Source organism: Diadema antillarum, unplaced genomic scaffold (assembly GCF_040938485.1).
Source record: "Diadema antillarum isolate AM-2024a unplaced genomic scaffold, OU_Dant_1.0 seq00000900_RagTag, whole genome shotgun sequence".
NCBI classification, from domain to species: domain Eukaryota; kingdom Metazoa; phylum Echinodermata; class Echinoidea; order Diadematoida; family Diadematidae; genus Diadema; species Diadema antillarum.
Genome location: NW_027271760.1, coordinates 1,488,888 through 1,516,304, shown reverse-complemented (window position 1 = coordinate 1,516,304; position 27,417 = coordinate 1,488,888). Strand labels below are relative to the sequence as shown.

Below are 27,417 nucleotides of genomic sequence, written 5' to 3'. Positions count from 1 at the left end.
GTTATTCGAAAATGTCGTTATTCCGAAGGTTCATGTTAATTAATCCGTTTACGAAAAAAAAGTATGTAGTATATAGGTTTGTGACAAACTTGCTGTATGGTTGATGACAAAATCACCTCATTATTTGCATAATAATTAATTGCTATCAATATCATTGTTTCCTAAAAAAAGATATAAACACAAATTAGAATATCACAAATATCTTGCCTTATACATAGGCCCCACTGTGAAAAGGGACTATAGTGTGCAATGCAAGTATTCGTCGACTTGAATTGATTCATAATACCCTGATCATCACTTATTATTATGTGGCGACGAGAATATCAAAATATGATATATTATAGATTATACAATATTTGTTTTTACTATTTTTCTTGAGATTACTTTGATACGGGAATAAAAAAACCCAAAAACTTCCACATCACGATTCTGCCTGTGACATCATATTATGTCGATCACTGCCAAAGTAAACTGCCATGCTTGGCAAAAGACATCGGAATCCATCTTCCACTCGACAAGACCGGGCATTGTGACTTGCACGTTTCTATTGCAAGGAAACATGCAAGTTATGCCCAATGTAGGAGAAGGTGCATTCCATTGTTTGTATGTTTGTTTTTATCATGTGAGTACTTTAAATACCAATGACTGACAGATGGTGCGACTGTCAGAATCTTTGTTTGAAAAATATTTGCAGGCATATCCAAGTAATCATTACAAAAATGTAGATAACTTACTATTAAAACACACACACGCACACACACGCACACACACACACACAAGAGCTGTTATACATATAGTGATATTTTCGCTAAACATGCATTATTAGTGACTAATATCGCTACAAATCCTGTTTCTTCCTACAGCCATGATTTCCGAGTGGAGAGCCTGTTCAACGCCAGCAGTCTGGCCTACACGTCGAAAGCCCTAGGTCTTCACGTCGACCTGCCTTTCTACGGCTATCGCCCAGGGGTTAGTTCCAATTCAATCATTCCTGCTTTGTCGTCGAGTCAAATTGAAAAGAAAATGTAAAATAACTTCTAAGCATCCGAATCCCTAAGGAACATTATGCTTGAGTATGAAGTTGGCCTATAGATTTGTTCGGATTGAGTATTATTCTTTTTTTTTTTTTCCGGCGGGTATTTCAGCCATAACAATTAATGGGGCTTCGGATCAGTTACTAGTACGCCGAAGAATATCGGTGTGTGCACTGGCATACCGGAGTGTACCCGGTGTACATGCCTGACCCATTGGCTCATCTTTTTATATTTTGGAAGCTACCACACCCGTACCCACGTTATCGGTGATAATCTAGAACTTCGAAGATAATGTGCTCTATGGGACGCCAAGAGTCGCATGATCGATTTCGTTAGGAAATCGACCGTGCGACACTTGGCGCCCCATATACCTTATCCTTAAATTAGCTTATACGGGATGTTAGCTTGTCCTCGAAGTTAATAATCACCGTCTGAACATAACTAGTCTTTTATGTGTTCTTTTAATAGTTTTTTTTTGTTTCTTTGTTGTTGTTTTCTTATCGGACAGGGTCTATAATAAAGTATACTATCTACTTCACTTTGCCATTGATCAAAATGATGAGTACCACTTGGCACAGAAAGCCCCGTAACCTCGCGCGACACTATCCACATTCCCTGGTACAGAATGGTTAGCGTTATGAGCAATACTGAATATCTCAAGTATAGAAAAAAAAAAGTCATCATCGACGATTGACAGTGTTTGAAACGTATGAAATGTTTCGATGAAAGGTTTGGAACATTCTGACGGGAGGAATCGCAAATCCGAGACTAAGTCTTGATATATTTCTTTAACTTGTATAACATGTAGTTTGTCTGTCACAACCAAAATTTCGAAAAGGAAGACTGTTCGTTTGAATAGGCCGGGGGATTACTAATAGTGTGATTTCTGAACCTGCATGGTTTTGGAAACGAAAATATGAAATGCCAACATTTTCAGGACGACAAAGTATGGCTTACCGTCCTGTGTAGTTGTTTATTTTTTAATACTTTTGATTAGTTTTCGACAAAAAAAAAAATGATTAATTACACTATCCTTGATCATAGTACCTCTAGTCACCGATGTAAATTGAAAATACATTACATGTATCAGGTAAAATGGTTGTTGATATTGAAGATTGCTTAACCTTTATGCCAAGAAATATAAGATTATCACTTTCTTTTACTTGCTTTCCGGCGCGCGCATGGACTTCACGTGAAAAGCATGAATTCACGCTCCCGGGAGATGACGTCACAATGGGAAGATCGGTGGCTTACTGGATCACGTCTAGTTCTAAGAATCCAGTCCTTTCCACCTGACCCTTTGTCCTTTTTTTTTTCCACGATCGTTTGACATCCCGTAGGTCCAGATGCTGCACTGCATCAAGCAGGTGGAGTCGAAGGGAGGCGAGAACCAGTTCGCCGACGGGAAACGCGCCGCGGAACGGGTCCTGCGCGAACATCCGGAACTCTTCGACATCATGACAAAGGTCAAGATCGACTTCCGGCTCATAGCAACGGACTACATCGACGTCCACTTGCAGGAAGCGCAAACCATGATTGAGTGAGCTAAACATTCGATGATTTCATTGCATGCTTATATGTTTTCTTTATCCTTACGTTTCGCCGGAGCACTTGGAGCGGTTCTTGATCGATCAGTCTGCCTGCCATAGACGTCTAGCCCTGCTTCTAGGCCTAAACGGAGCCATGGACGTCTACGTTTTCCCTATTTAACGTCATATAAAATTGAAAAACAAATGAGCTTATAAAACTCTGTGATGCTCATTCATTTGAGTTGTACACTTTGATGTATTCTGTGTTGTGACTGGTTTTGTTTATGCCAGACTTGATGAAAACGGAGAGTTCAAATCCCTGGCCAAGAACGACCAAGTGAGGGCGCCGTACATGAACATACCAGTGGAAGACGTGGCCAAGGTGTACAAGGCTATGAAAGTTCTTCATGACGCAATTTATGACGAAAGAAACATGATTGACGTCAAGCTCCAGAAAGGTTTGTGATATTCATGTTTGTTAACAATATATTTTTCGACGACTTTGATTTTTTTTTTTTTACTCATATCATCTGCTAGGGGTTTATTAACCCATCGCCCTTGAGTCATTTTCTAGCCATACCAATTTTCACTGAAAGACGTTAGACGATTGCAGCAAATTCTTTTTCGTTTCTTAGTTTACCTCCCCCTACTAGCTGAGTGGCAAGAAATTGCTATTATAATGACCAATACTCCATGAATCGAATGCACATGTCAATTACAATATGCTCCATCACCGCTTTATACTAAGTAAGATGCGATAGAGTTAACTTGAGAAAAAATAACGCAGTGAAGCTTCAGTGAAGGTTACTTGAAGTGATCTTTCATCTTTGTGTTTGGATTCGTATTAACGAATAAACAATTTTATTTCACTTGATTGTGAAGTTTTTAAAGACGCATGTCTGTAATGTTCATAGTCTTCATTGTAGGGACTCACTTTCCACAGTCTTGTAAAGCGCAAATTCATGTCCATGATGAACAACAAAACGTGCGGATGTAGCACGATTTTGCGTTGAGACATGTCCAGTTTCTCTTTCTACGAAAAACAATGGAAACAACAAACGCGTGTTCCGTCTACTACGTCACCCTCACCCCAATGACCGGCCTATTCTTAACCCTTGACCTTCAACCCCTTTGTTTATTCAGGAGAAATCATGGCCTTTGACAACAACCGCGTATTGCATGGACGCAGCGGTTACACTGTGTCAATGGAAGGAGGAGAAGATTCCAAGTCCCGTCTTCTTGAGGGCGTCTTTTTAGACTGGGATGAGATCTATTCGCGAATGCGCCTCATCGACGAAGAGCTGCGCGGAACGGCAAGGCTGTGAGTTCTGAGCACAACTTAATTTCGACCTGATCACGCTGCCTTCTTACCACAGCCAGCCCTTATAAGGTAAGGGCTGGCTGAGGGAACTGTTCTTTTTGAATGACCTTGGTCTGTTGCAAGATAAGAAAAGCTGTACTGTATATCACTCTGTAATCAAATCCTAATGACTGTGATAAGGTTATTCTCGCCTTTCCTAGCCAGGTAAACCGATGAAAAGCTTCATGGTATTCTAACCAATCTAAAAGCCTGGAGCCAGAAGAACTATGATTCGCGATCACTTTGAACCTTTCACAAAGTTCATCTTTTAATTTGTAACATTATCGTGCAAGAGATAAAGTGAGTTAGCGTCCTTGGTTTTTGTGTGTGTGGTTTGTTTTTTTTTTATAGTGACATAATATTAACACAGAGGGGAAACTGAACAATAGTAATTCATAACGAAGTAGCAAACATCGATGAATGCCGATTCTCCAAAAATCGCTCCATTACCTTACCGCTTCCATTCACTGACTCCTGCTATCAATGGTGAAGCAAGAATGATAGTTGCTTAAAGGGATGGTACAGTATTGGTGGGGATGCGAATTGGGCTTTTAACTTTTTGCGAGGATACGAAGAAAATACTTATGAAATAGTACAGAGCATAGCATTTTGAGAGGAATTCAAAGTTTATTTGATGAAAATCGGGTTTGGAATGACTGAAACAGCCAAAAAATAAAGTAAAACAAAGCGATCGTACTAAAGTGTGGGTCCCACACTTATTAGAATCGCTCTGTTTTGGATATCTCAGCCATTTTAAAACCAATTTTCATCAAATAAACGTTGAATTCCTTATGGAATTACATGCTCTTTCATATTTCATAAGAGCTTTCTCATTATCTCACCAAAAAATGTTAGAAACCTGAAATCAGGTCTCAACCAAAATTATACGACCCCTTTAGTTATCAGTCCTTGCATAAAAGGAAGCTCACCTTTCATTGTTCAAGGAGTACGAATGTTGGTTATACGAAACTGAAAGACTCGTTCATGAGACGAACTATAAAGGTAATAATATATATGTTTTTTAAATGTAATAGCTCGACACGAGTTCAAAAGGCAATCGAAGTTATCGAAATTACATCATAGGGGAATCGACTGGCTCTAAAAACTTCTTTTTTCAGTTAGTAAAGTATAATCGCCGTAATTATGCAATCTTTGTAGAAAATTTAGATTCATGCCATATTCTTGATTCAATTATGTTACGAATTAGTTTGAACTATAATGAAAATCGAAAAGCGCGGTTGCCTCAATAATGTCGCAATTCCGATTAGCCATAATTTGTCAAGTGAGTTCATGATTATTCTAGGGGGCACTGGGGGCCATTTTTCACATTTTGATCCTCTTTTTGAAAACACATGTTCAAATTCTCTACAAACTTGGCAGGTATTATTGCCAGTGTTGATAGAATATATAAGTGAATAACATGTTCCCCAGAAGATCTCCCAAAGCCCACTAAATTTGCAATGTTCTTTTTAGGTAATAGTCTGTATGGAAGGTGAACTTGCAATACTCAAGTGAGCGCTAGAACCATTCGGTCTTTTTGCTCCCTTTGTGTAATCTCAATCAGCTTTCTCCATTTCCATTCATGAAAGGGAAGTAAAAGTCACTGTGTGTCTTTTCATGTGCTCTCTATTCACACTTTGTAGTAATCCCTTCGAGGTGATTTACAGTTTCTTCTTGAAATCCCCATGATGTGAAGGAAAGGAATAAATCTCATTTTTCATCCTAGTCTATTCATGGATGCATTCCATGTTGCTACAACATCTTAGAGCGTTAAATGTAAAAGCTAAAGCGTTACAGAAAGTCATGCATAACTTGCAATTGAGAGAGTTGCTTCAAGTTCATATTTCATCAGGATATACACTGTATCTTGTCAATCACATGTATGCCATTTCCATGTAAAATACTGTATATTTGGTTTATTTTGAGGGTGCTTTTATTTTCTCAAATGTTGCAAGTAACAAAAATTCAAGAAGTTAGCAGCTGGCAAAATTATTGCCTCTCATAAACTTACAATGCCTCCAAGGTTTTGAAGTCACTAAATTTTCTGTTAGAAAGTGAAAATACTTTCTTTCTTATTCTGTCCATGTGATTCTCAATCATGAATTCAACCACTCACAAAATTGCCCTACAAGTCCCATTTCCCAAAATATTATTTGCAAAATATATCGCACATGCAGTATTCTTTAGATATATTTCACATGTACTGTCAGTATTTTTACTTCTTATTCCATGCAATCTATTCAAGGTTCAGGGTCATGTTACTTGGAATAAAAGACAGAGGTTATGGTAAAGGAGCCATTTTCATTTTTGCCAGTTATGTAGACCCATATCTCACTGTATACCATTTCTTCAAAGCACCTAACGTGCAACATGCTAACATACGTCATTGAGAAGAAATTGTAATTTGCTCTCTGTTGTTTTTTTTTTGTTTGTTTTTTTTGCGCAGAGTCATATAAATGAAGGCAGTAACTCTGGCGCCATAAATCATTGCAATGCATTCTTGTCCTGCAAGAATTTCATTCAGTGACTTTTTTGTTGTTGTTGTAATGCAAAAATACAAAAGTTGATCAACATTTAGATTTTTTTATAGAAAACCTCCCATACTATGCAGCTATGCAGTAGTTTGTACTGTATTTGTGTAGCGTGTTTTCAGTTTTTTTTATTGAAGTTCACTTTTATTTCTCATAAACCTCCTCCCAAAACAATTTGAAAAAAAAAAAAAGATCAGAAATGAATATTTCTAGGTTCATTTCCATTTGTTAAATACTTATTTGTAATAAAAATTTGTGACCTTTCAAGGATTTTTACTTTGAATATAAATTCATGAACTTAGACACACTATTGATAAAATTGGTTTTGAAGTTTAGATTCAGTCAAGCAAGCTAAAAATTAAGCATTTAAACAATTTGTTATATCATAGCTAAATGCTTAATGAAAACTTCAAAACGTTTCAAATTCTCATACATTCTTAGACTTTGAAGCCTTTAAAGGAGATAGTATACCATACGAGTTTTGATTTTTTTTTTTAAGTCAAGGATTTGATTTTTAACTGAATCACTCTACTCTTCATTTTTTGTGACTTACGTCTCAAACTTCAGACAGAGCGGCATAGGAGCAGGCTAGATTTGATCCCAATGATCTCAGAGTAGGGATAGATAATCAGTGAAAACTTGTGGATATCTGAAGCCTGACATACTTCTCTGATCTTTCCCTGATCAAAGGATCTCTCCAAGTACCTTACTACCAAGAACTACTCCAAGACGAGGAAAGCCATCCATGACGTTGTAATGAACAAGTACTTTGACCTGGTGGTCGCTGGCATCATTTTCCTCAACGTGATCACCATGGCCCTGGAGTACTATCTTATGCCACAGGTCAGCTTGAGTGTGAACATCTGACAAGAAGGACTTGTGGTGGAGTTTATTTTTTGCCCCTGGTCACTTGCATTCTTATCCTGTACACCTCTTTTAATGAATTTTTTTAAACATTACTCTACCTTGTCAAGAAAAGATTAGCATTAGAGTGATATGTTTTACCTTGGTGGATAAAAGTGTGAGGTTGTGAGTTATACACTCAGGAAATTTGAGCTATGATCAATGGCTGATAATTTCATTCGTGAGCATTGCCCATGGTCAATACCATCACCAAATTATGATTACTTCTGGTTGATAATTCCTCAGAGTGTTACTTTGATTTTCATATGCAAAATGATTGTTTTTCTCCCTTAGTATATCATGCAATGGTTCCATAGACTTCTGTTTATCTTGTTTGAAAGACAATTATCTATCATTGCATTTATTTATTTCTCTTATGCACTGTCAATGTGTCTGATATTTCTAATTCTCCTTTTATTGTCATTCGTAGGTTATGATCGACATCCTGACCTACTTCAACTATGCTTTTACAGCAGTCTTTATCCTGGAGGCTATTTTCAAGATTATTGCACTTGGCCTCAAACAATACTTCAAGGATGGGTAAGGTCAAAGGTCAAAGGTCTTGACCTTTTCAATCACTCTCTCCATATCCCTTATATGCAGTCAGGATGACAGTGATCCAACTATGATGTCATAGTGTAGAATCATCTAATTTTTAGCAAACTCAGTGTCCCCTTGTAATTATTTTCTTTATATTGTTCTCATTAAACAGTCTTTTAGGTAGATAACAAAAATACTTTTATTTATCCAAGCAAACAGATCACTTACGAGATATTGAATATACCTCATACCTTCGCAATATTTACATTAGTTCATGTGTATTTTATGCAAGTTTATACTGCTTTTTTTACCTTTGCTGTGCACAGATTAAAAAACACACGAAATATGAACTCTGCTGCCGACATTAATGTGACGAGAATGCATACATTTCTCTCTTCATTGCTGTTCTCCAAGATTGAGAATTTAACCTCACACAAAGTTGTCAGAAAGTCCCGATTTGCAGATAATTAGACTTGCTAAATATATGGCTTCTACAGTCTACCATTAGTTGATGTTCAGTGACTTGAGGGACTAACATCTCTTTGCAACTGATTGACAAATTGCCCTATATCGATGTAAGCAAGCACTGAATTGATCAGTGTTTTAGTAGTAGCCATGATAAAAAAAATCATGTGCGTACCTACTCGAGCAGGATTGGAACCTACGACCTCCTGATCTCCGAACAGGCGTCATCTCTACTGGACAACCGAGCTTTCGCCTGACAGCAAGTGTTGGTTCTAATCCTTACAGCATACAGCGGGTACTGCGTAATTATTCAAATTTATGTTTATGTCGATGTAGGGCAATTTGTCAATCAGCTGCCATGAAAACATCGCGGCAGAAGAATTTCATGAATTTGAATAACGTCATCTCTGCCTCAATTTCATCCTCTTGATGCAGCTGGAACCAGCTTGATATCACCATCGTGATCCTCTCCATCGCTGGTATCGTTAATGGAGGAGATGGAGTCTGACATCATCCCTATTAACCCTACCATCATCCGCATCATGCGGTCTTGAGATAGCAAGAGGTGGGTGTGGCTACCTTTGTCTCTCTCTCTCTCTCTTCTTCATCTCTCACAATCTCACTATATTTGTCTCTCAAATCACTCTCTCTCTCCCACTCTCTCTTTATCTATTTCTCTTACAATTCAGTATATACTTTACTTTCTCTCTCTCTCTCTCTCTCTCTACTCTCACATCTATTTCTCATATTTACAATTCCATATATTCCTTGTCCGCTCTGTCTCTCTCTCTCTCTTCCCTTGTCTCTCTTTGTCTACTGTTTTATGCTGTATAATTTGTGAGGTTTTTATTTTTGCAAATTTCGCGAGTCGGGTGCTATCACGAATTTAAAAACATGCAAAAATATGAACTCTAATCCTGACGTAAATGTTATGCTCATGTGTACATTTCTCGTGTTCAATACTGTACTCCACAATTGCAAAATTTTATCACTCACGAAATTGTTGGGAAGTCCCAATTTGCTAAAACTAGACTCGCTAAATATATGCATAAAGAGTATTTCTCTCACTCTCAGTCTCTAATATAAATCTTACTCACTCGTCTCTTCTCTTTTACTCTTACTTTTGTCTCTTTTTTCCTCTCTCTGTCTCTTCTCTTAACTTACTGTACTTTTCCATCATCAATCTATCCATCCGTTTTAAGCTGAATCTTCTTTTTTTCCTCCTCTTTATCATCTTTCTTCTACTCATGTGGTATTCTGAGTTGAATGTTAGCTTTGAAACAAAGGTGACATATTAATATCTACCTAAATTGATCAACAACTGTATTGAAAGTTGTTGGCATTTGAACGACAACATATGGTCACTGTGAATAAGCTGTTTTGGTCATGTTATCATGACATTGATTGAAATTATTATTTTTTTTAATCCACGTAATATCTGGGGCCCATTTCATAAAGATTGATTGTAGCATTGATCTTACCATTATTGCAATTGAAAAAATGTTATGCTCTATCTGCTATTCAACCTGAGCTTTAATCAAGCTTAATAAGTATCTTTATGAAACTTACTTACAATCAGTATTGATCTTATGCTAGATTCACTGAGTTACGCTCAATTAAATCGAGGGTAAGATTAAGCGTACGTCCTTATGAAACAGGCCCCTGATCCCTTGAAAAAAAAAAAACATTGATTTTCCATGATTCCGTTTATCATATTCTTGCACATCTCATGTAATGAATATTAATTACTTCCTACATATTCATTCAAGGAGGAGGCATATTTTGGTCTCTTCTAAAGTAAATAAGATTGATTGTGCAAGTGATATGTAAGTCATGTGACAAGGTCCAGCCATTTCAAAGTGCCCATTGGATGTCATAATTGATTGTATGCAAAAATTAGATGGTTATAAATTCCTTGTCGATCAAAAGAGATTTTGCTCGCAGTAGTCACTTGCCTATTGCATATCATTTCATCTATTCAAGAAGACTTTTTCCTTCGGGGTGAATTATCCCTCCTTACCCTTGCACACATGACTGATGTCAGTCTATATATTTACAGTGCATTGGTTTTGACTTTTACCACCCTGTTTGTGTATCACAAATGCTTGACCAAGAGATGCATATTTCACACCTGCATCTTGAAAGTCTTTTATTTTTCAAATGAAACCTTCCTGTGCACATTTTCTTTTTGTCTATGGTTTTTCTCTTCCTTTCCTGGCAGTATCAGGTATAAAACAAAAATCTAAAAAGCAAATAATGACAAAACTTTTACTTGACAGAAGACAAGGATAACTTGTAAATATCTTATCCCTGACCAATACATACTGTAAAACCAGAATGTTTTAGTGCATTTTCATTTTGCGAATTTCACACAGCCAAGATTCGCGAAATTAAAATGCATGCAAAAGTTCTTGTCTACACTATTAATATGCATTGAATGCCAGTGGCAACTTACAAAAAAAAATTCATGCCACAAAAATACATGTATCTTGCTTTACAGCACACATTATTAATCTCAAGAGACCCATGTGTCTTTAGATGAAATAGAATGAAGTGAAGGACTCTGTGGAATAGTTTCAGATAACCTTTTTTTTTTTCACAAAGAGATAATATTCACTTAACATTCAGGTACAAATAAATGTTGCATATGATACATAAAGACAATGATACAATTTGTTGATGTAATTGATTGTTGCCATTAAGGTAGTAGCCATAGAAACAGCTATCAGCTGAGACATTCCACTTTTGATATTAACGGGTGAATTTATTGTGATATTATGATTCTAACTTCATATCTTCTTGAGATGAACAGCATGGATTTCTCCTCTCTTTTCTTTCCTGAAGATTCCAGTAATGACATAAAGATATGATTGCGTAAATGATCTTGACATGATTGCATAAAGTATCTCTGATGATAACAAATGTAATCAATATTTTGATACTGTTTCAGGGAGATCTTTTACATTTTGTCATTATATTCATTTTCATTTTTGTCTCGTCATCCTCATTTTACCAGTATTTTTACAGCATTTTATGATAGAGAGTACCAGCTGAAATCCTGGTACTTTCTGTTGTACAATCTGTTCACCAGGCTAATTCATTAAATTGGTAGCATACACCAACAAACCCTCAAACTCGTAGGCCAAATTCACAAAGATGGTACAGTCTTTGTCCATATTTTAAACCATGGACAAAGACTAGTTTTGAATGGGGCGCCAAGTGTAGCGTGGCCTATTTCATTACAAAATCAATCATTTTGTTGACGAAATGACCATTTTATTAACGAAATGATCATTTCGTTTTGAAATGTTAACATTTTTTAATGAAATTGGCCATGCAACACTTGGCGCCCCATACAAAAAAACCATGAACAAAGACTGTACCACCTTCGTGAATTCGGGCCATACTGTTAAAAAGACTGAACATTGTCATTGACATTTTGTCTGCTCAGCCAGCCACCACTTCAACTTTTACATTCTGCTGATGACTGCACAGTTTTATTCCTCCATGAGCATGTTGTTGGTTTACTCCCCCACTGAGATTATTCCAAACAGTTTAGAATGGACTCTTTTTGCCCTCTTCCTGAAGGTGGAATATCAGATGAATGCAAAATGTCACTTTTCAATTTCATCGTACCATTTGTAGGAGAAGAAGACGATCATATTTACCTCTTTAGATTCCATGCAGTTGCTTCTTCAGATCATGTCAGATGTGGACTATGTTTTAGGATTGTTGTGGACAGTATGAATCACATTCTCCAGTCACCTGCTAACTTTTCCTCTGAATTACTCCCCCCTCTCCCACGAAACATGCACCATCTTTTGAAACCTCCAAAGTCTTAAAGATAATGAAGACTATGAAGGGCCTTCGCGAGCTGCTAGCTGTTCTCATGGGTGCTATCCCGCAGGTAACATGTCCGCCAATGAGGGCAGCCTTCAGTGGAAGTGTCGAGTGCATGCCGTGCTTGTCCTGCACTGTGCACTTATGAGGCACCGTTACATGTACTCACTCCTATATGTGTTTGTCTTTGATGGGAGTTTGTCATTCTTCTTTACTTTAGTTCATTTTTTGCGATCATTTGGTATTTTCTTGTTTTTCTTGTTGCCAGAATAATAAACGCATTTTGCTCTTGGTCCATGTATCATGTCATAATTGCATAGATTGTATTGATAGGCATGTGATTTGCATGATTTCTTTTGTAATTTTGTTTTCAAACTAATAATTGCTGTATAAGTGTGTAGATGTTGATATTATGGACACTTCATGTCACCCAGCTGCAATTGTTATGTGAACAGAAAGGTTATATGCTGTCTTTTATTTGGAAGGGGGCTGACATCACACGCTTGCATACGGGAAGATATTTGTACAAGTTTTTGATCCCAAAACTTGTTATGTGCACACACGCACATACATGTAAACACATAACAAAGAGACACATTTACAGACTATTCATTCTCTACACAAACTATAGGAATTTCGATTAGAAAGCATAACATATACACAGTATAAAGAGCTTCACATTCACATACACTCATGTGGAACAGGATTGCATGATTATTTTAAAGTGCAGTAACACTTCTACGTTATTTGGAGCAGTCCCTTTATAGTTGTTGCTCTGATGGAAAACGGCAAAGTGAATGTAATGTGTAGACAGTGCTGCCTGATTTCTTTATCCACTTCGTCGCATGTTTTGTATATCTATATCCTTGTTTGATCTTGTCCTCAGCGCTTGTTTTGCATCCCTTGTGAATGTTGTCCTATCGTACCCGATGTGCTTTATTCTCGTCTGTGTTTGAATTTGTTCTCCGTCTCGCTTCAGTGCTAAAACTCTTGAAAATGGCCAAGGGTATTCGCGCCCTGCTGGAAACGGTCTTTCTGGCACTGCCTCAGGTAAAGGCCTCAAACTAGCAATAAGTATGTTGCAGGGTTTGTCTCCTACTCATGTAATCTTTGGTAGAAGAAGTATATAAGTTAATTTCTAGTTGTGCTAGCAGACTAAAATCTCCACTTTAAAAAGGTGAAATTCTAGAAGGTAAGCAGAAAATGCAAGGTGGATTTTTCTCTATTCTGTGTTTTGTGAGAGCATTATTGCCAAGGTATTGTGATATTTGAGACATAAAAAGGAATTCTTTAAAATGACTTTAATGTCCATGAATGGCATATTAATTCTCGCCATGAACTGTCTTATGACTTAGCTCTGCGGGGAAATGTGATATTTAAAAGGAATGATTTATGAATCCAGATAAGATTATACTCAACGTATATCTTCTGAATACAGGATTGGATATACTTGTCACAATGTGTTTGTGTTTGTTATGATTCCATGCTAATGCAACTCTGATTATTATGAATTCAAACAAACTGGCCTGTTGGTAAAATTTACAATATCATATTTGGAAAGAGAATATCTATTTGAGTGCACAAGAATAATGCTGGAAATACCTGTTTATGGATAGATCATCTGATGAGTTTACCACTTGCTACATATGGCACAAGATATTTTTACCACCTCATCTGTCATCCTACTCTTTAGCTGATTTGAGGGTTGTAACTCATTGGTATTTTGACTGTAATTTGGCAGTGTTGTGTCTGAGACTTCCTTATTTCATTAAAGGAAATCTAGTCTGTTAAAACCTCAGTCTGAAATTTTAAACTTTATCAGAAACTGCATATACTCAGGATTATCTGCAACTGAAATGAAGAAATGTTTATTTTTTGGTTTGTTTTTTTGTTTTTTAAAAGTGAGTGAGTGGTTTGAATGTTTGAAAATTAGGTTAACTGAAAACATTCATCTTGACAAAAATATTTTTTTTAAATGAACAGAAGTGGGTCTCTATGAACAGTATATTAAACATCTCATTAAATCCAGGCATAACATATCCAAGACCTCCAATGTCAATCACATGAGGAAATTTCTGTATTCTAACAGTGTTACTATGTTTAGCCTGCATGAATGTCAGTGATGTTATCTTGTGGTGTTCATGTTTCTGTAGTATAGATTTTAACTTCATTGGTTTTAACTTGAGCAGTGATCTTACCGTAGTACAGTTCCTATTTCATGTAAAGAAGATACTAAAGTTGTAGCTTTACCTTTTGTATTCAAGGGAGATCACCCTGTATTGTATACCACAAAGAGTAGATCTTTTATTACATAGTGTGCCTTTTAAAAACAGTTTGGTGGTGCTTGTGTCTAGCAAGATTTCATAAGAAAGAGAACTTTATGAAATTTAAGTGGTAAATAATTTGTTGATAAGGTTCTAGCATGGAAATACATATCATTAAAATTGTGTCTAAGCTGGAGGCTCACAGAAATCTGCCATCATTTCATAGCAGAAATAAGCTGTTTATTAAAGGCAAACTAAAGTTTCTGTAATACAACTATAAAGATCATGTTTTTATGTCAAACTGGTATAAAAAGCCAGTAATAATTTCTGTCCCCTAGGTGAAATATGATATTTCCTGTGGGGCTGTTCTCCACATACATACATGCATAATGCATATATCAACCAATCCCAACAAACATTATCTAACAGTCATTATTATGGTAGAGCCATGTTGAGATTCCAAGCATCTCATTATATGATAAAAGATATGAACATCTCCAGAAGAATTTTGTTTTACTCTTGAGGTTTGTAAGGATATACAGTGTGTGTAGAAATTAGTTTTGGAAAGTAAGCATACACATAGTTATAGGAGGGGTAGACATTAGTTGTTGAGCTATGATGACAATGGTTTAGATGTTAAGTAACTGCTATATAATAGGGTATAGAAGTTTTATCATATTATATTTCACAATGTGCTCATATGTTCCATTGTTTGTCTCGTGGTTGGTCAGGTCGGAAACCTTGGGCTTCTCTTCTTCCTTCTGTTCTTCATCTTTGCTGCTCTTGGGGTAGAGCTGTTCGGCCGCTTGGGTGAGTCAGCAACATTCTACATAGTCCATTGTTCTCATGAGCCAATATAGTAACTTAAGAATTTTCAATACAGATAGGGAACAGATGTTTGTCACGACAGTAAAACTTTCACATGCTGTTGGGTCCAGAAGCAAGGCACATCTTCTGTCTGTGAAGATGAATTTTAAGGCCCAAAGTGTTATTCACCGTTACCTGGACTCTACCTAGCCAGATACTTGCTGCCATGTTTTTGTTTTTTGTTTTTTGTTCTTATTTTATTTGTTGTTGTTGTTGTTGTTTTGCAAAATAGAATATGAATTTGTAGATAATATTTTGATAGAGACATTATATCACATCTCTGTATTTATATGTTTATAATACTCATTCAGCATTCATTGGACTGAATTTATTTCTTTGATTGCCTAACATGTTACAGACTGCACGGAAGATAATCCGTGTGAGGGGCTCGGCCGCCACGCCTCCTTCAAACATTTCTTCATCGCTTTCCTCACCCTCTTCCGCATCGCTACTGGCGACAATTGGAATGGTATCATGAAGGTGAGTTCTGCCATGTATCCCAGATCATATATATTTAGCTATACATTTGGGCAAAATATGTCAATTCAATTCAGTTCGTGTTTATTTCATTCAAACAGATATAAAAAAAAAAAACATTCAGAAAAGGTACATATGTAAATTCAAATTGACAATACAGTGTAACAGAATGTAGAGACAGCAAGAAAAACAAAGTTTTATGAGCAGCTGCCACCATAACAAATGCATTTATAATAAAAGTCATATTAAGTCTAACAAATACATGTGCATAGAAATAAGAACCAAAGTAACTGCATGTAAAAACACATATTGAGAGAAATACAATAGAAACATAAATGGAGACGATTAATGGACTTTCAGTCCATTAATCGTCATAATTTGCAAAATGTGCCACAATGGGCAGCACAACTAGAGGCAATAAGGAATGGTCTTTCTTATCCTATGACATGGGTCTAAGTTTATTGATGAATGTGGCTATTTCATATGAAGGATATGACAGATTGTCGGTATATAATATAATATAATATCAATTTTTAAAGCGCAAAACCTATAGACATTATATTCTTCTGTGCTGCAAAAGCTTCTGATGTGCTTGATGATAATGAACAGTTAAATGAAAAGATGTGTTTTGAGGCATGATTTAAAGACTGCTACAGTTGGGGATTTCCTGACTTCTAGTGGTAGATCATTTCAGAGTTTGGGAGCTGCACAGCGGTACGGTACATTGCAAAAGGAGTCACATACCATTACAAAGCAGTGACAACGATGATGTCCATAAAATATGTGACAGTGATAGCATTTCTGAGGGGCTTGAACAACTTTTGTGTGTTGTGAATAAAAAAGGGGAAATCCATACATTAAGGTATGACAGTCCGACACTTGAACAGCCCCTTACACAAAAATATCTCGAAATTGGTCTTCCTGTAAGTATTCTTTTACTGGGTAAAACATTCAAATGTAGATTCCCAGCGAGGAGGAAGCAGCCTAGTAGGTCTGTTGACAGGCGTCATCTCCACTAGACAACCGAGCTTCCGCCCGACAGCAAGTATTGGTTCTAACCTTATAGCATGCAACGGGTACTGCGTTATTTTTTAAATTCATGAAACTCTTCCGTCGAGAAGTTGTCATTGCAACTGATTGAAAAATTGCCCTACATCGACGTAAATACGTAAATAATTCCTGTCCAGAAATCAGGAGGTCGTAGGTTCGAATCCTGCTCGAGAATGTACGCCCATGATTTCTTTTATCGTGGCTACTACTAAAACGCTGATCAATTCAGTGCTTATTTACGTCGATGTAGGGCAATTTGTCAATCAGTTGCAATGAAAGCACCTCGATGGAAAAATTTCATGAATTTGAATAACGTCTGTTGAGAATGAGAAGGGCATTAAGTGGTCGTGAACACTATGTTTTTAGTGGCAACTTAACGCCCTTATCATTCTCAACCGACGATAACATCTACCCTCACTGATGGTCCCCTTTAAGATCATGCTTGTGCTGAAACCTGAATAACGTGACTCACTCACCCCTCTGCCTTCCTGCAGGACACTCTTCGAAAGGACAATTGTGACAAGTCCTCTGGCTGCCAGACCAACTGTTGTGCCAACCCCTACCTGGCCCCCATGTACTTCTTCTCCTTCGTCCTCATCGCCCAGTTCGTCCTCGTCAATGTGGTGGTCGCTGTCCTCATGAAGCACTTGGAGGAATCCCACAAGCTGGAACAGGATGACGAGGAGGACGCCCAGATCATTGCCGACCAGCTCCGACAGGACGCCCTCGACGCTGCCGCTGCCTCTGAGCAGGAGCGGGAGGACGGATCCAACATCTCGGATGAAGGGGTAAGAGGGAACGGGCGTGGCCTTGGGTTTGGTGGAAGAGTGATTGTGGTGATGATAATTAGGAGCGAGGATCAAGTCAGCATGGAAGACTTGGTGTGTGTGAGTGTCTGTTTGTCTGTGTTTGTGTGTCAGAGTGAATACTTTGTGAGTGTGATGTTTGTTTGTTTGTCTGTATCTTTGGGTAATTTCAAACTAATGAGGGGTAGTTAGAACTCAAGTGTTAGTATTCTGGATCTAAAATAATGGGTGGGGTTGGGATGAAGTGTATTCTCTGATGATTAAAGGCATACCATTGTATATAGCTACCATTCATTGAGGTTTACACACCCACAAAAGACAAAAAAGACATTCAAGAGAACAAGTAATTTCCTGACATTTTGAATCAGATTTAACTTTCCCTTTATACCAATATTGTTGTTTTCATGCAGAAATTATAATGTGACATTGATATATTTTTCTTCATCTACCCAAATCTTCCTGACGAGACTATCAGATGTGTAAAATTCAATTAGCCCTTACCAATATTGTTGTTTTCATGCAGAAATTATAATGTGACATTGATATATTTTTCTTCATCTACCCAAATCTTCCTGATGAGACTATCAGATGTGTAAAATTCAATTAAAATTTTACCATCATTAACACTGTTAGCTTTGCTGTGATATTTTAAATTTGTAAAATCCAATGATATGTGGACACTGTTCTCCAGCTCCACTACGTAATCAAGTGAATTGAAGTAGACCTTCAGACTCTTCATTTAATGATGTGCTCTGCTCTAGTGTTTTCTATGCCAGGGACTTTGAACAGTGTTTGCAATGCTATGGGGTTTTCTGTGTCAGTGGGCACTCAAAGCTCACAAATGGTTTATTGGACAATTAATTGATTCATTCACAGGTTGGCAGGTTTGATGAATCTAATTTCTCTGTAGATATTGCAAAACATCCGTGCTTCAGCCAATTTTGTGAACTTGTATCTCGATGAGATATCAAACTCTAGAAAGGATGGCATTGTCTTAACACAGACACCAAGATATCGGGAGAAGCTTTGCCAAGTATTTTTTTTTTTAAGTTTGCTGTGACAGTTGTTAAATATTGGTGAGAGACAGTCCTTCTTGTGGACGCTATTTGATGATGAGCATGTGTGTTTTATGGTGAAAGTTGATGTGTTATTTTTTGTTCTCTTTCTGGATAATCGCCTTCTTGTATTGTGTGAGTATGATTTACTCTGCCATTGAGCTTTCCTCTACAATATTCAAGAAAGTTAATGTCAGCAATTTGAAACTTAAAGTAAAATTGATTCAGCTGTCTGTTTTCCCCTTCTTTGACTGTTTAAGCATTATTTGATTAGTCATGTCAGCCCCAAACATTGAATTTGTAATACCAGCCCAGTCCAGGTAATAACGGAATACAGAGTTAAAGACCTCTTCAATGCCTCATGTATGAGTACCCATTCCTCTCACGATAGTGGCCCTCTTTGTTAATCTCAGATGGCTTACACAGATACCATCTTACATTCCAGGAACAAGTGAAATGGTCGTAATATTGTGGCAATCAATTTATAAAGACAATGTGGGAAAAAAATGCTTTGTTCATTATGAGACAATTGAAAGGTATCCTATAACAGTCTAAGGGAAAGAAAATCAAAGTATTCAGCAAGGAATACTTTCTGCTAGTAAGATACAAAAGGATGTTAGTTTTAAACTGGAAGTTATCTTTGGAGGCAGTTTTGTCCAATGTGGAAGAGCCTGCCAAACACAAATAAGATGTAAGGCTACACCATTCCAAGATAATCTTAAAAATTACAGTTAATTTTTGTTGTTTCAAAGAGTGTAGTACTTCAGAAACAGCACTGCATAATATTTAATTACAAACATTTTTATTTAAGGATAAGGCTTCTTGGCACAAAATGCCAGGTAATTCAGCATGATTTGTTGAGATGGTGTGTGGAAGTGACTGGTGGTATGCATGTATGAAATCTCTTTGGGTGAGGTACAATTATTATTTGTGACCGTGCACCTCAAAACGAACATAAAGTCGCACACACTGATTTTGCGTGAGGACTGAAAATAAGTGAAATGGGTCAACCTAGTCGAACTTGACTTTTTCACATTTTCTGAAAGAGCGGGTCTTCTTTTACATTATGCTAAAATTTGGTATCATAAAACGGGCAGGAAAGTGTGTTTTTTTTTCAGCAGTTTATTTCGAACAATGTTGGTAGAATAGTGTGATTAGGTGTGTCATTAGAATCCCTTTTTCATTTCTGAAAAAAACCTTGTCCACACTCTTCACTTTCAACTCTAATAACTTTTGAAAGGATAGGGCTACTGCTTTCAAAGTTAGTAGTAATTATGGACGGAATATGTTAATGAGGTATGCTTAATTTCAGTTTAATCTGATAATCCCTTCATTGTTGTTACTCCTGTGGTTTACTTCCTGTTTTTTTTTTTTGTCCCATTCATCGCACAGCCAGCATGGTTTGGTAAAGATTAAGCGCTTGAATAGACACTGTACTTCAGAGCCTCTTTTCTCAGTTCACACTTTTCCTGAGTTTGTGCTTTCTTTCCAATATTTTGATAGGTTAGGAGAGTCCATTTGATTTGAGTTATACATCATTTTAAAGCTTAAAGTCTGCTCTTTCAGAATATGGTCTTTACTAAAAAGTCATGTCTGGCGACTTTTAGATTGTTTTGAGGTGCAGGGTCACATTTGGTGTTGGTTTTTTTTTACATCTTTTGATGTCAAGGAATTATTAATGATCAAGGCAAGATGTTTCACAGATTGAACAATGAACTAACACATGTATCTACAGTTGTGAAGCTTCTATCGTGTTGATGTAGAGCTAGAAAAAAAAAAGTGGATATCATGCATACAGATATATATTAATGCAGTGTTTGCCGGCACAGGTGAAAAATTAATCTCAGATTTATGTAGACTTCATGATTGTTCATAATTACCTGTATTCATTTGGCTTCTCACAAACACCTGTCTGCTGATATGTCATTTTTTGTTGTAGTTTTTAGAGGAGAGAAGAGAAACTTTTTGTCAAACATGTTGGCATGATTTCTTTACTCAGTCTTGGCTTTCTTCACCTTCATGTGTACTAACAATCGGTCTGTTTGCAGTATCAATTATGTATTCAAGTCATCATTAACAGCACAGGATTCTGTCTGACATCAGAGCTAGACTAGAGCTAGATTCTGCTACCACTTTCACTCGTGACTAGCTGTAAATGAGAAATTCATCACAGACTTGCCATTTTTACTGCTTCATGTGGTTGTGTGTAGTCTGTGAGTAGTACAAGTGTATGTTCCTGACATGTTTTCGTTAGTGGGGCCTTGCACCAAAGTGAGTAGAGAAGTTATCAACACTGTCTGATATTTCATTGCGTGTTGTTCAGAACAGACATATCGAGCGAGTGTCTGTACTGTGTAACCATTTTGATGACAAATACTAGGAAAATGTTTTAGACCTCTCTTCTCTGTGAAGCATTGCCACATACATAGGATGTTCTAGTGTCAGTATGGTTGACTTTACATATGTATCTTCCATCTATTCTTATCACTTTAATTTAGTCTCTAGAGTGCTCAAATCTATTTGATTTTCCTTGCCTATAGTAACACATATTTTGTGAAATGTTCTTTTTCCACTCATAGTGGGAGCACAGTGTAGTTTGCTATGACTTTTTAACAAGCATGTCATCTAATGAAAGGTGCTCAGAATTCAATTGCATTCATTTAAAGTTGTATAATTTGTTTTCCATTTTATAAAAGTTAGTCTTCATAGACAGCATACAGTTTACTTTTATCATCAAAAGCATCATCATCATGTTTGACATTATAGCTTGGTAGAGTAGTTAAAAGCAGTTTCAGAGCACGCATTGAAAATTTTTCAGAGCAGAGTTGGTTTAATTAACAATATTTTCTTGGCAGTAATCACATTTTTTCAAACTCTTGTCCAGCTTATCTTAAGTGTATTTTTTTTTTTGCAACAAATGTGCACACACAAATACACTAGACACATGCCCACACTGTATCACACACACACACAAACACACTACACACATGCCCACACTGTATCACAAACACAAATGCTTGCCACACTGTATCACACATGCTACACACATGCCCATACTAAATCACACGCACAAACACACTAGACACATGCCCACACTGTATCACAAACACGAATGCTTGCCACACTGTATCACACACACTATACACATGCCCATACTGAATCACACACACAAACACACTGCACACATACTCACACTGTATCACACACACAAATATGCTACACACATGTCCACATTGTATCACACACACAAACACATTACACACATGCCCACACTGTTACACACACACAAGCTCTACACACATGCACACACCGTATCACTCACACACCTCGTGGTGTCAGTGTTGCACAATATTATGTACACACACAAGCTGTGTCACTGGGCAGTGTCTCAGAGTGTATTGTCGGACAATGTCCATGCCTTGCTTCACCAGTGTATCATATCTATTGTGTGACCATATCTGGATACAGACCTACATATAATGAGTGGTTGACTCTTAGTCCCTGTGTAGACATACACACAGGCAGTCAAGCACAATTATTGGTGTGGTGCACATCACTTTACACATTATAAGCTCTGAAATATTTACCATAACCATTTTACTTTATAGTCAGTGTGATTGCTACCTTGTGTGATTGTGAGTCTTCCTGACTTCAGGGCGATGTAATGACTTGCTCAAATTTTTGTTGATGAGCTCAGTTTACCTGTAGAATATTGAAATCTTTATTTAATACTCCAATGTTGTAATTGTCACACTCTCTCTCATGCCCCAATTTTTGCAGTCCTCTAAAAAAAAGGGAAAAAAAGAAACTCTTGGAAAGCAGGCATTAACCATGTAAAATGTTTTCTTTATAGTTCTCACAACAGGGAAGTTTGAAATATGCAAAAGCTGTCTACCCATGCATGACACTCTATTTTTTTTTTCTCTCTATCTCATTCAAAACAGGGGTTTTGTACATTCTTTTATCTTGATTTTTTTTCTTTCAAAGCTTCAGGACACATGTTCTGAAAGTGTCAACTTTATTTAGAACCAGAAGACCAGATCACCGCAGACATTTATTTATTTATGTATTTATTCATTTATCAATTTTTACAATCATGAATGTTTCAGACTTACATATGATTGTTTAAAGAATTCCTTTGAATACTCTAGTTTTGTGGAATGGGAGTACTCAAAAAATGAAGTGTGATCCTTTGATGTTTGATATTGGAAACATGGAAAATATTTATATTTTTTATCTACAGGTTTAATGGCTTGTGTCGACCACATTTTTTTTTTAGTTCTATGTAGTATAGCATAAGAACACTGTGTGCAATTTGCTCTCACCATGTTTTCTGTGGTCTGTTTCTCCATCTATTTTTCTCTTTTCACGCCATTTCATTTTTCTCCTCTCTGTAGTCCATTTTTCATATTTCCTCACACCATTCAACTCAGAGCGTCCTTCTGGCGCCATCGTCATGGCCGAATAAGGTAGACGCAAACTTGTCTTGCCATTGGTCCATTCAAATAATCCTCATCTATTATTGGCTGTGTCATTTCTTTCTTTTTTTCCCTGGGCATGAACCAACCTTGGTTATTTGTCATTACCTGTGTGTAGCCTTGTGTGTATGATGATGCGTGTATGTGTGGGAGTGAATAGATGAGTATGCTTGAGTCAGTGTAGGTGAAATATATTCAAGTCAATGAAGTTCACACTTTCTTTTCACAGAGTCTCTTTTCAATGCTGCAACCACAGTAATTTCAAATTTGTAATGCAATTTGCTCTACCTATTTAAACTTTATTTATGGTACATCCTAGAATTTCAATTTTCATGGTATATTAGTTGCAGCATATGCCCATGTATTCAATTTCTATGCATTATTTCTGTTTGCCCTTTTTTTTTCTTTTTGAACAAAAGCAGTTTTTTTTTAATCTCTTGCAATTTTACCAAAGGGAAAGGATCATCCCTTATACTAGTGATTATTGATGTCATTCTTTGTTTCTTGCATATGTTGAAAATGCATATGAAAAATTGTTTTCATTTGCAATAGAAGCAAATGGCAATCATACACTGCTTCAAGGGACTTTGTTCATTTCAGTACCCACAGCTTTGTAGTTTATATTCCTGAAGTTGATTTAATTTCAAACTCTTGGTTGGTTTATATGCCTTCTTCACAAAATGGTGTTTTAAGCACTTTACTTTGTTTTTCTTTAGGTTGCTCATCTTTTCACCCTTAATGTAGTCATTTGTCATGACTGTAAACCTAGAGACTGTACAATATTGACTGTCTTTTTAACAATAGTAATATACAAGGGTAATGATGGAAAAATGGCCATTAATCAAGCCACAGGCCCATATGATTGCTTAAGGTGAAGGCCAGCAGTTAACATTTTAACCACTTACTAGATAACAATTGAAAGAATAGTATGATGTTTATATATTTTTTTTCCATTCATTTATTTATATGTTACGTAAAGCAGTATAGTAGTTAACACAATGAATTGATTAATCATTGTACAGCATAAGGGCCTACATCTAGTCAAATGTGCAGGGCAAAGTTGAATTTTTAAAAATTCGATCTTTTAACTCATTTAAGACATATCTTTCAAATGGTGGTTTATAGTAAAATTAATCATCCATGACAGAACAATAGCAGTGTATTAAGAGAAAGATGTGTAAAACTTGTGTACTCATACACATTTTTGGCTAGGTAATTCATAATTTAATCTTTCAGTCAGGGTCAGTACTGTATCACAAAAGGCATGGTCACGTTATGAGATTACTTCGTTATGAGGTAATTCCAGGATGATTTAATTCAATTTCATAAGACAAGTTACAAGATAGCTCAAAAGGGAGACAATCAGTGGGTGTCAGAATGTAGTACTGAAACATTTATGTGAAGTACTTCATTCTCTTCAAATGGACACAAATGGACTTCGGCATTTTGTGTTCAAACACTTGCTGCAGGTGTGTGCAGATCATTAATTCACAGTCAAGACAATAGCAAACTTGTGCCATGGAATCAATACAGCATAGTACGGGGAGATGTATCGGGTGTCATGAGGATGATAAATATTGTGAAATCTTTGTTGATGCCAAATAACACTCCCAAGTAGTTTGAATCTTTGTCATTAGCAGTATGAATTTATGGAATGAAAGATGAAGAATGCCAGACATTGGAAATAATGGGTCTGTGCCTTCAAGTGGCCAAAAATGTCACAATGTACAAGTAAAAAGTTGTTCTGGTAGCATCATAATTACTTCAGTGTTGTATGATTTCAAAGTTGTCATTGGGTGAAATATCTGATAATGCCTCAGCATTATTGCATAATTATTTCTTCACCTATGCTCAGAGATTGTGCAGTGTTTATTGATTAATTTTATTATCTATTTTGATTTCTTGTCCCCCAAACCCTTCATTCATTTAAACAACTCTTTACAAAAAAAAATTCTCATTCTTAATGACTCAGTTTCAAAGATTTACCACAGCTATGGACTGAACCACAGAATTAGCCTTCAAAGTTTGAAATCACTTAGACTTTTTAAAGATGCATTGAGCCAAGATAAGATTTCACTTGAGAATTCAAGATATCCTTTCAGGTGCTTGATGTATGTTAGGCACACAGACAAAGAGCTTGGTCTCATACTCATAGAAAAACGGATTCATTTCCTATCAGTTAACAAGTGCAATTATAATTATTTTCACTTCAGTGGTTCAGAGCATGGTTTTGATGTTCTGCGTTGAAGCACATTTTCTTCAGTTCTGGCCCTTGACTAGAGTGTAGCATGGCAAGTCTATCAATATTTAATTCACATTTCTTTTTTTAAGTAAAGAAAAAGAAAAACACAAGATATGGTAACCCTAATGTTCTCTCGAGTCATCCATCGCTAGACATGGTCATTTTTCTCTCATCATACTCAGTCCGTATCAGTGGTTGCTTTTGTTTGTATGTTTTTTTTTTTCCACAAAGAGTTCGACTCTGTGAAGTTTCACATAATGTGCCAATTTAGATATTGATATTTATACATTTTCTCCCCTAATGCCTTGGTCCTTTTTGAATATTTATTTCTTCTTTTTTTTTTATTGTGCAAATGTGATATATAAGTCAGAGTGTTGTCATCCATATATAATCTTTTGTAATTAGTGTTCATTCATTTTACCATTTTTATTTCTGGTAGCATTGAGTGATTATAGTCAACTAGCTATTATTTTTTCATCCTATATAATCATTTTCCCCATTTTTCCACTTTTCCAATTTTAACTTGAGTTAAAGATGCTCCAGCAAGCTCTTGAACGTGATGATAATATTTGCGTTCATTTTTAGTTTTTCTTATTTTTTCCTAATTGTGGCATTTATCCCTCACTGTGTCTAAAACATGGCTCTAGATCTGTACTAATGTAGGATTACAGAACCATGAATATATATTTTTTAAGGTTTTGTTTGCTTGGAGTCTTAGACAAAAAGATATCCCCAAACCCTTTTGCTTCTGTTAAAAGTTGAACTCCAAAAGCCAAAACTTCTGTGCTTGAAGAGTCCATATTATTTTGTTGTATCCAAGGCTTGGGTTTGGATTAGTGACTTACCAATTATCAGGTACTTGTTTCTCATATGTGACCCACCACAACAAAAGGATCCTGATGGCTGAGCTGAGAAAATCAAGTTTTAAGTCAGATCATCAAAATCGGGCAAAATGATCAGATTTCTGTTTCTGGCATAATTTTGTAGTCTAATGTATCGTCTATCACCTGCAGAAATGGCAAGAAATTGGCGTTTTTCTGGGCCATAATTTTCCGACTTTCAACTGAACAGAAATGTGTCCGAAGATTTGGATTTAGCGCCTCAGATAGACTCCACCTCTAGCTACCAGGAAGAGGTCTTATTGCGTGGTCAGTGCGTGGCATCCTGGTTATTGATTGGTCGTGCGTAGACCGCTGCGCTAAGCTTGATTGAACATCGCAGAGGTTGCTAGGAGCGTACCTTCTATTGTCAAGAGGTGAAAACTGTCTTGCCTCCCCTCAGTCATGATAGCGTCGGAAGGAAAACTTTGAAGGCGGCTTTCTCGAAACGCTGATTTCCTAAACCACTCAAAATGTGCTAATAAAATCATCGATATCTCCGCCACCGAGTACTTTTATATGTTTTATATCTTATTTATGAAGTTAAAGTGGAAGAGTAAGGGAATGATGTCATGTGATTTTTAGGAAATCTTCCTCCGCCAATTTTCGGATCCTTTTGTTGTAGTAGGTCACTCAGAGCTGCCAAGTCTCCCTGATTCTGTGCAGGAGTCTCCCTGAAAATGTCAAAATCTGTTTATGTCTAACTAAGAGAATATCAAAATCTCCCTGATTTGGGAATTATTTTAATTTGCCCATTGAAATGCATGTAACACAGATATCTCCCGGATTGCTGTGTGGAATCTCCCTGATTTGGATGTGGGAATGTTGGCAGACCTGGGTCACATATGTCATACTTTGAATGCACACCTAGAAGTGTGAGGTAATCTGTCGGGTGAGGGGGGGGGGGGCAGGTTCATTAAGAATCACAACAAATTTGAGTTTGCACTGCCTTGTAGCGGCGGCTTTTGGGACAAGAAGTGCCACAATGAGTGACTTGATTTAGTCGTCATGAATATGTATGTCAACTCTATTTATGTCAAATTGTTTAAAAATTCCAAACAAGTCTTCATTTTGTTAAACAGGGGATTTCTGATATTT

At 36.7% G+C, this 27,417-nt stretch overlaps 2 protein-coding genes across 4 annotated transcripts in view; both read left to right on the top strand.

Moving 5' to 3' along the window:
* Positions 1 to 863: 863 nt before the first annotated feature.
* LOC139741062 (gamma-butyrobetaine dioxygenase-like) lies at positions 864 to 3,888 on the top strand (the record flags this gene model as incomplete). Its single annotated transcript, XM_071651649.1, has 4 exons — positions 864 to 969; positions 2,375 to 2,574; positions 2,855 to 3,021; positions 3,707 to 3,888. Coding segments are annotated over 4 exons (655 nt in total), but the record flags the coding sequence as incomplete, so codon positions are not given.
* Positions 3,889 to 13,179: 9,291 nt separating this feature from the next.
* Positions 13,180 to 27,417, top strand: part of LOC139741072 (uncharacterized) — a 39,732-nt gene continuing 25,494 nt past the window's right edge. For all 3 annotated transcript variants that reach the window (XM_071651661.1, XM_071651660.1, XM_071651659.1), the window contains exons 1-4: positions 13,180 to 13,252; positions 15,198 to 15,276; positions 15,692 to 15,813; positions 17,355 to 17,648. In XM_071651661.1, coding sequence (XP_071507762.1) covers positions 13,199 to 13,252; positions 15,198 to 15,276; positions 15,692 to 15,813; positions 17,355 to 17,648 — 549 coding nt within the window. In that variant the 5' untranslated portion in view covers positions 13,180 to 13,198. The remainder of the gene's footprint in view (positions 13,253 to 15,197; positions 15,277 to 15,691; positions 15,814 to 17,354; positions 17,649 to 27,417) is intronic.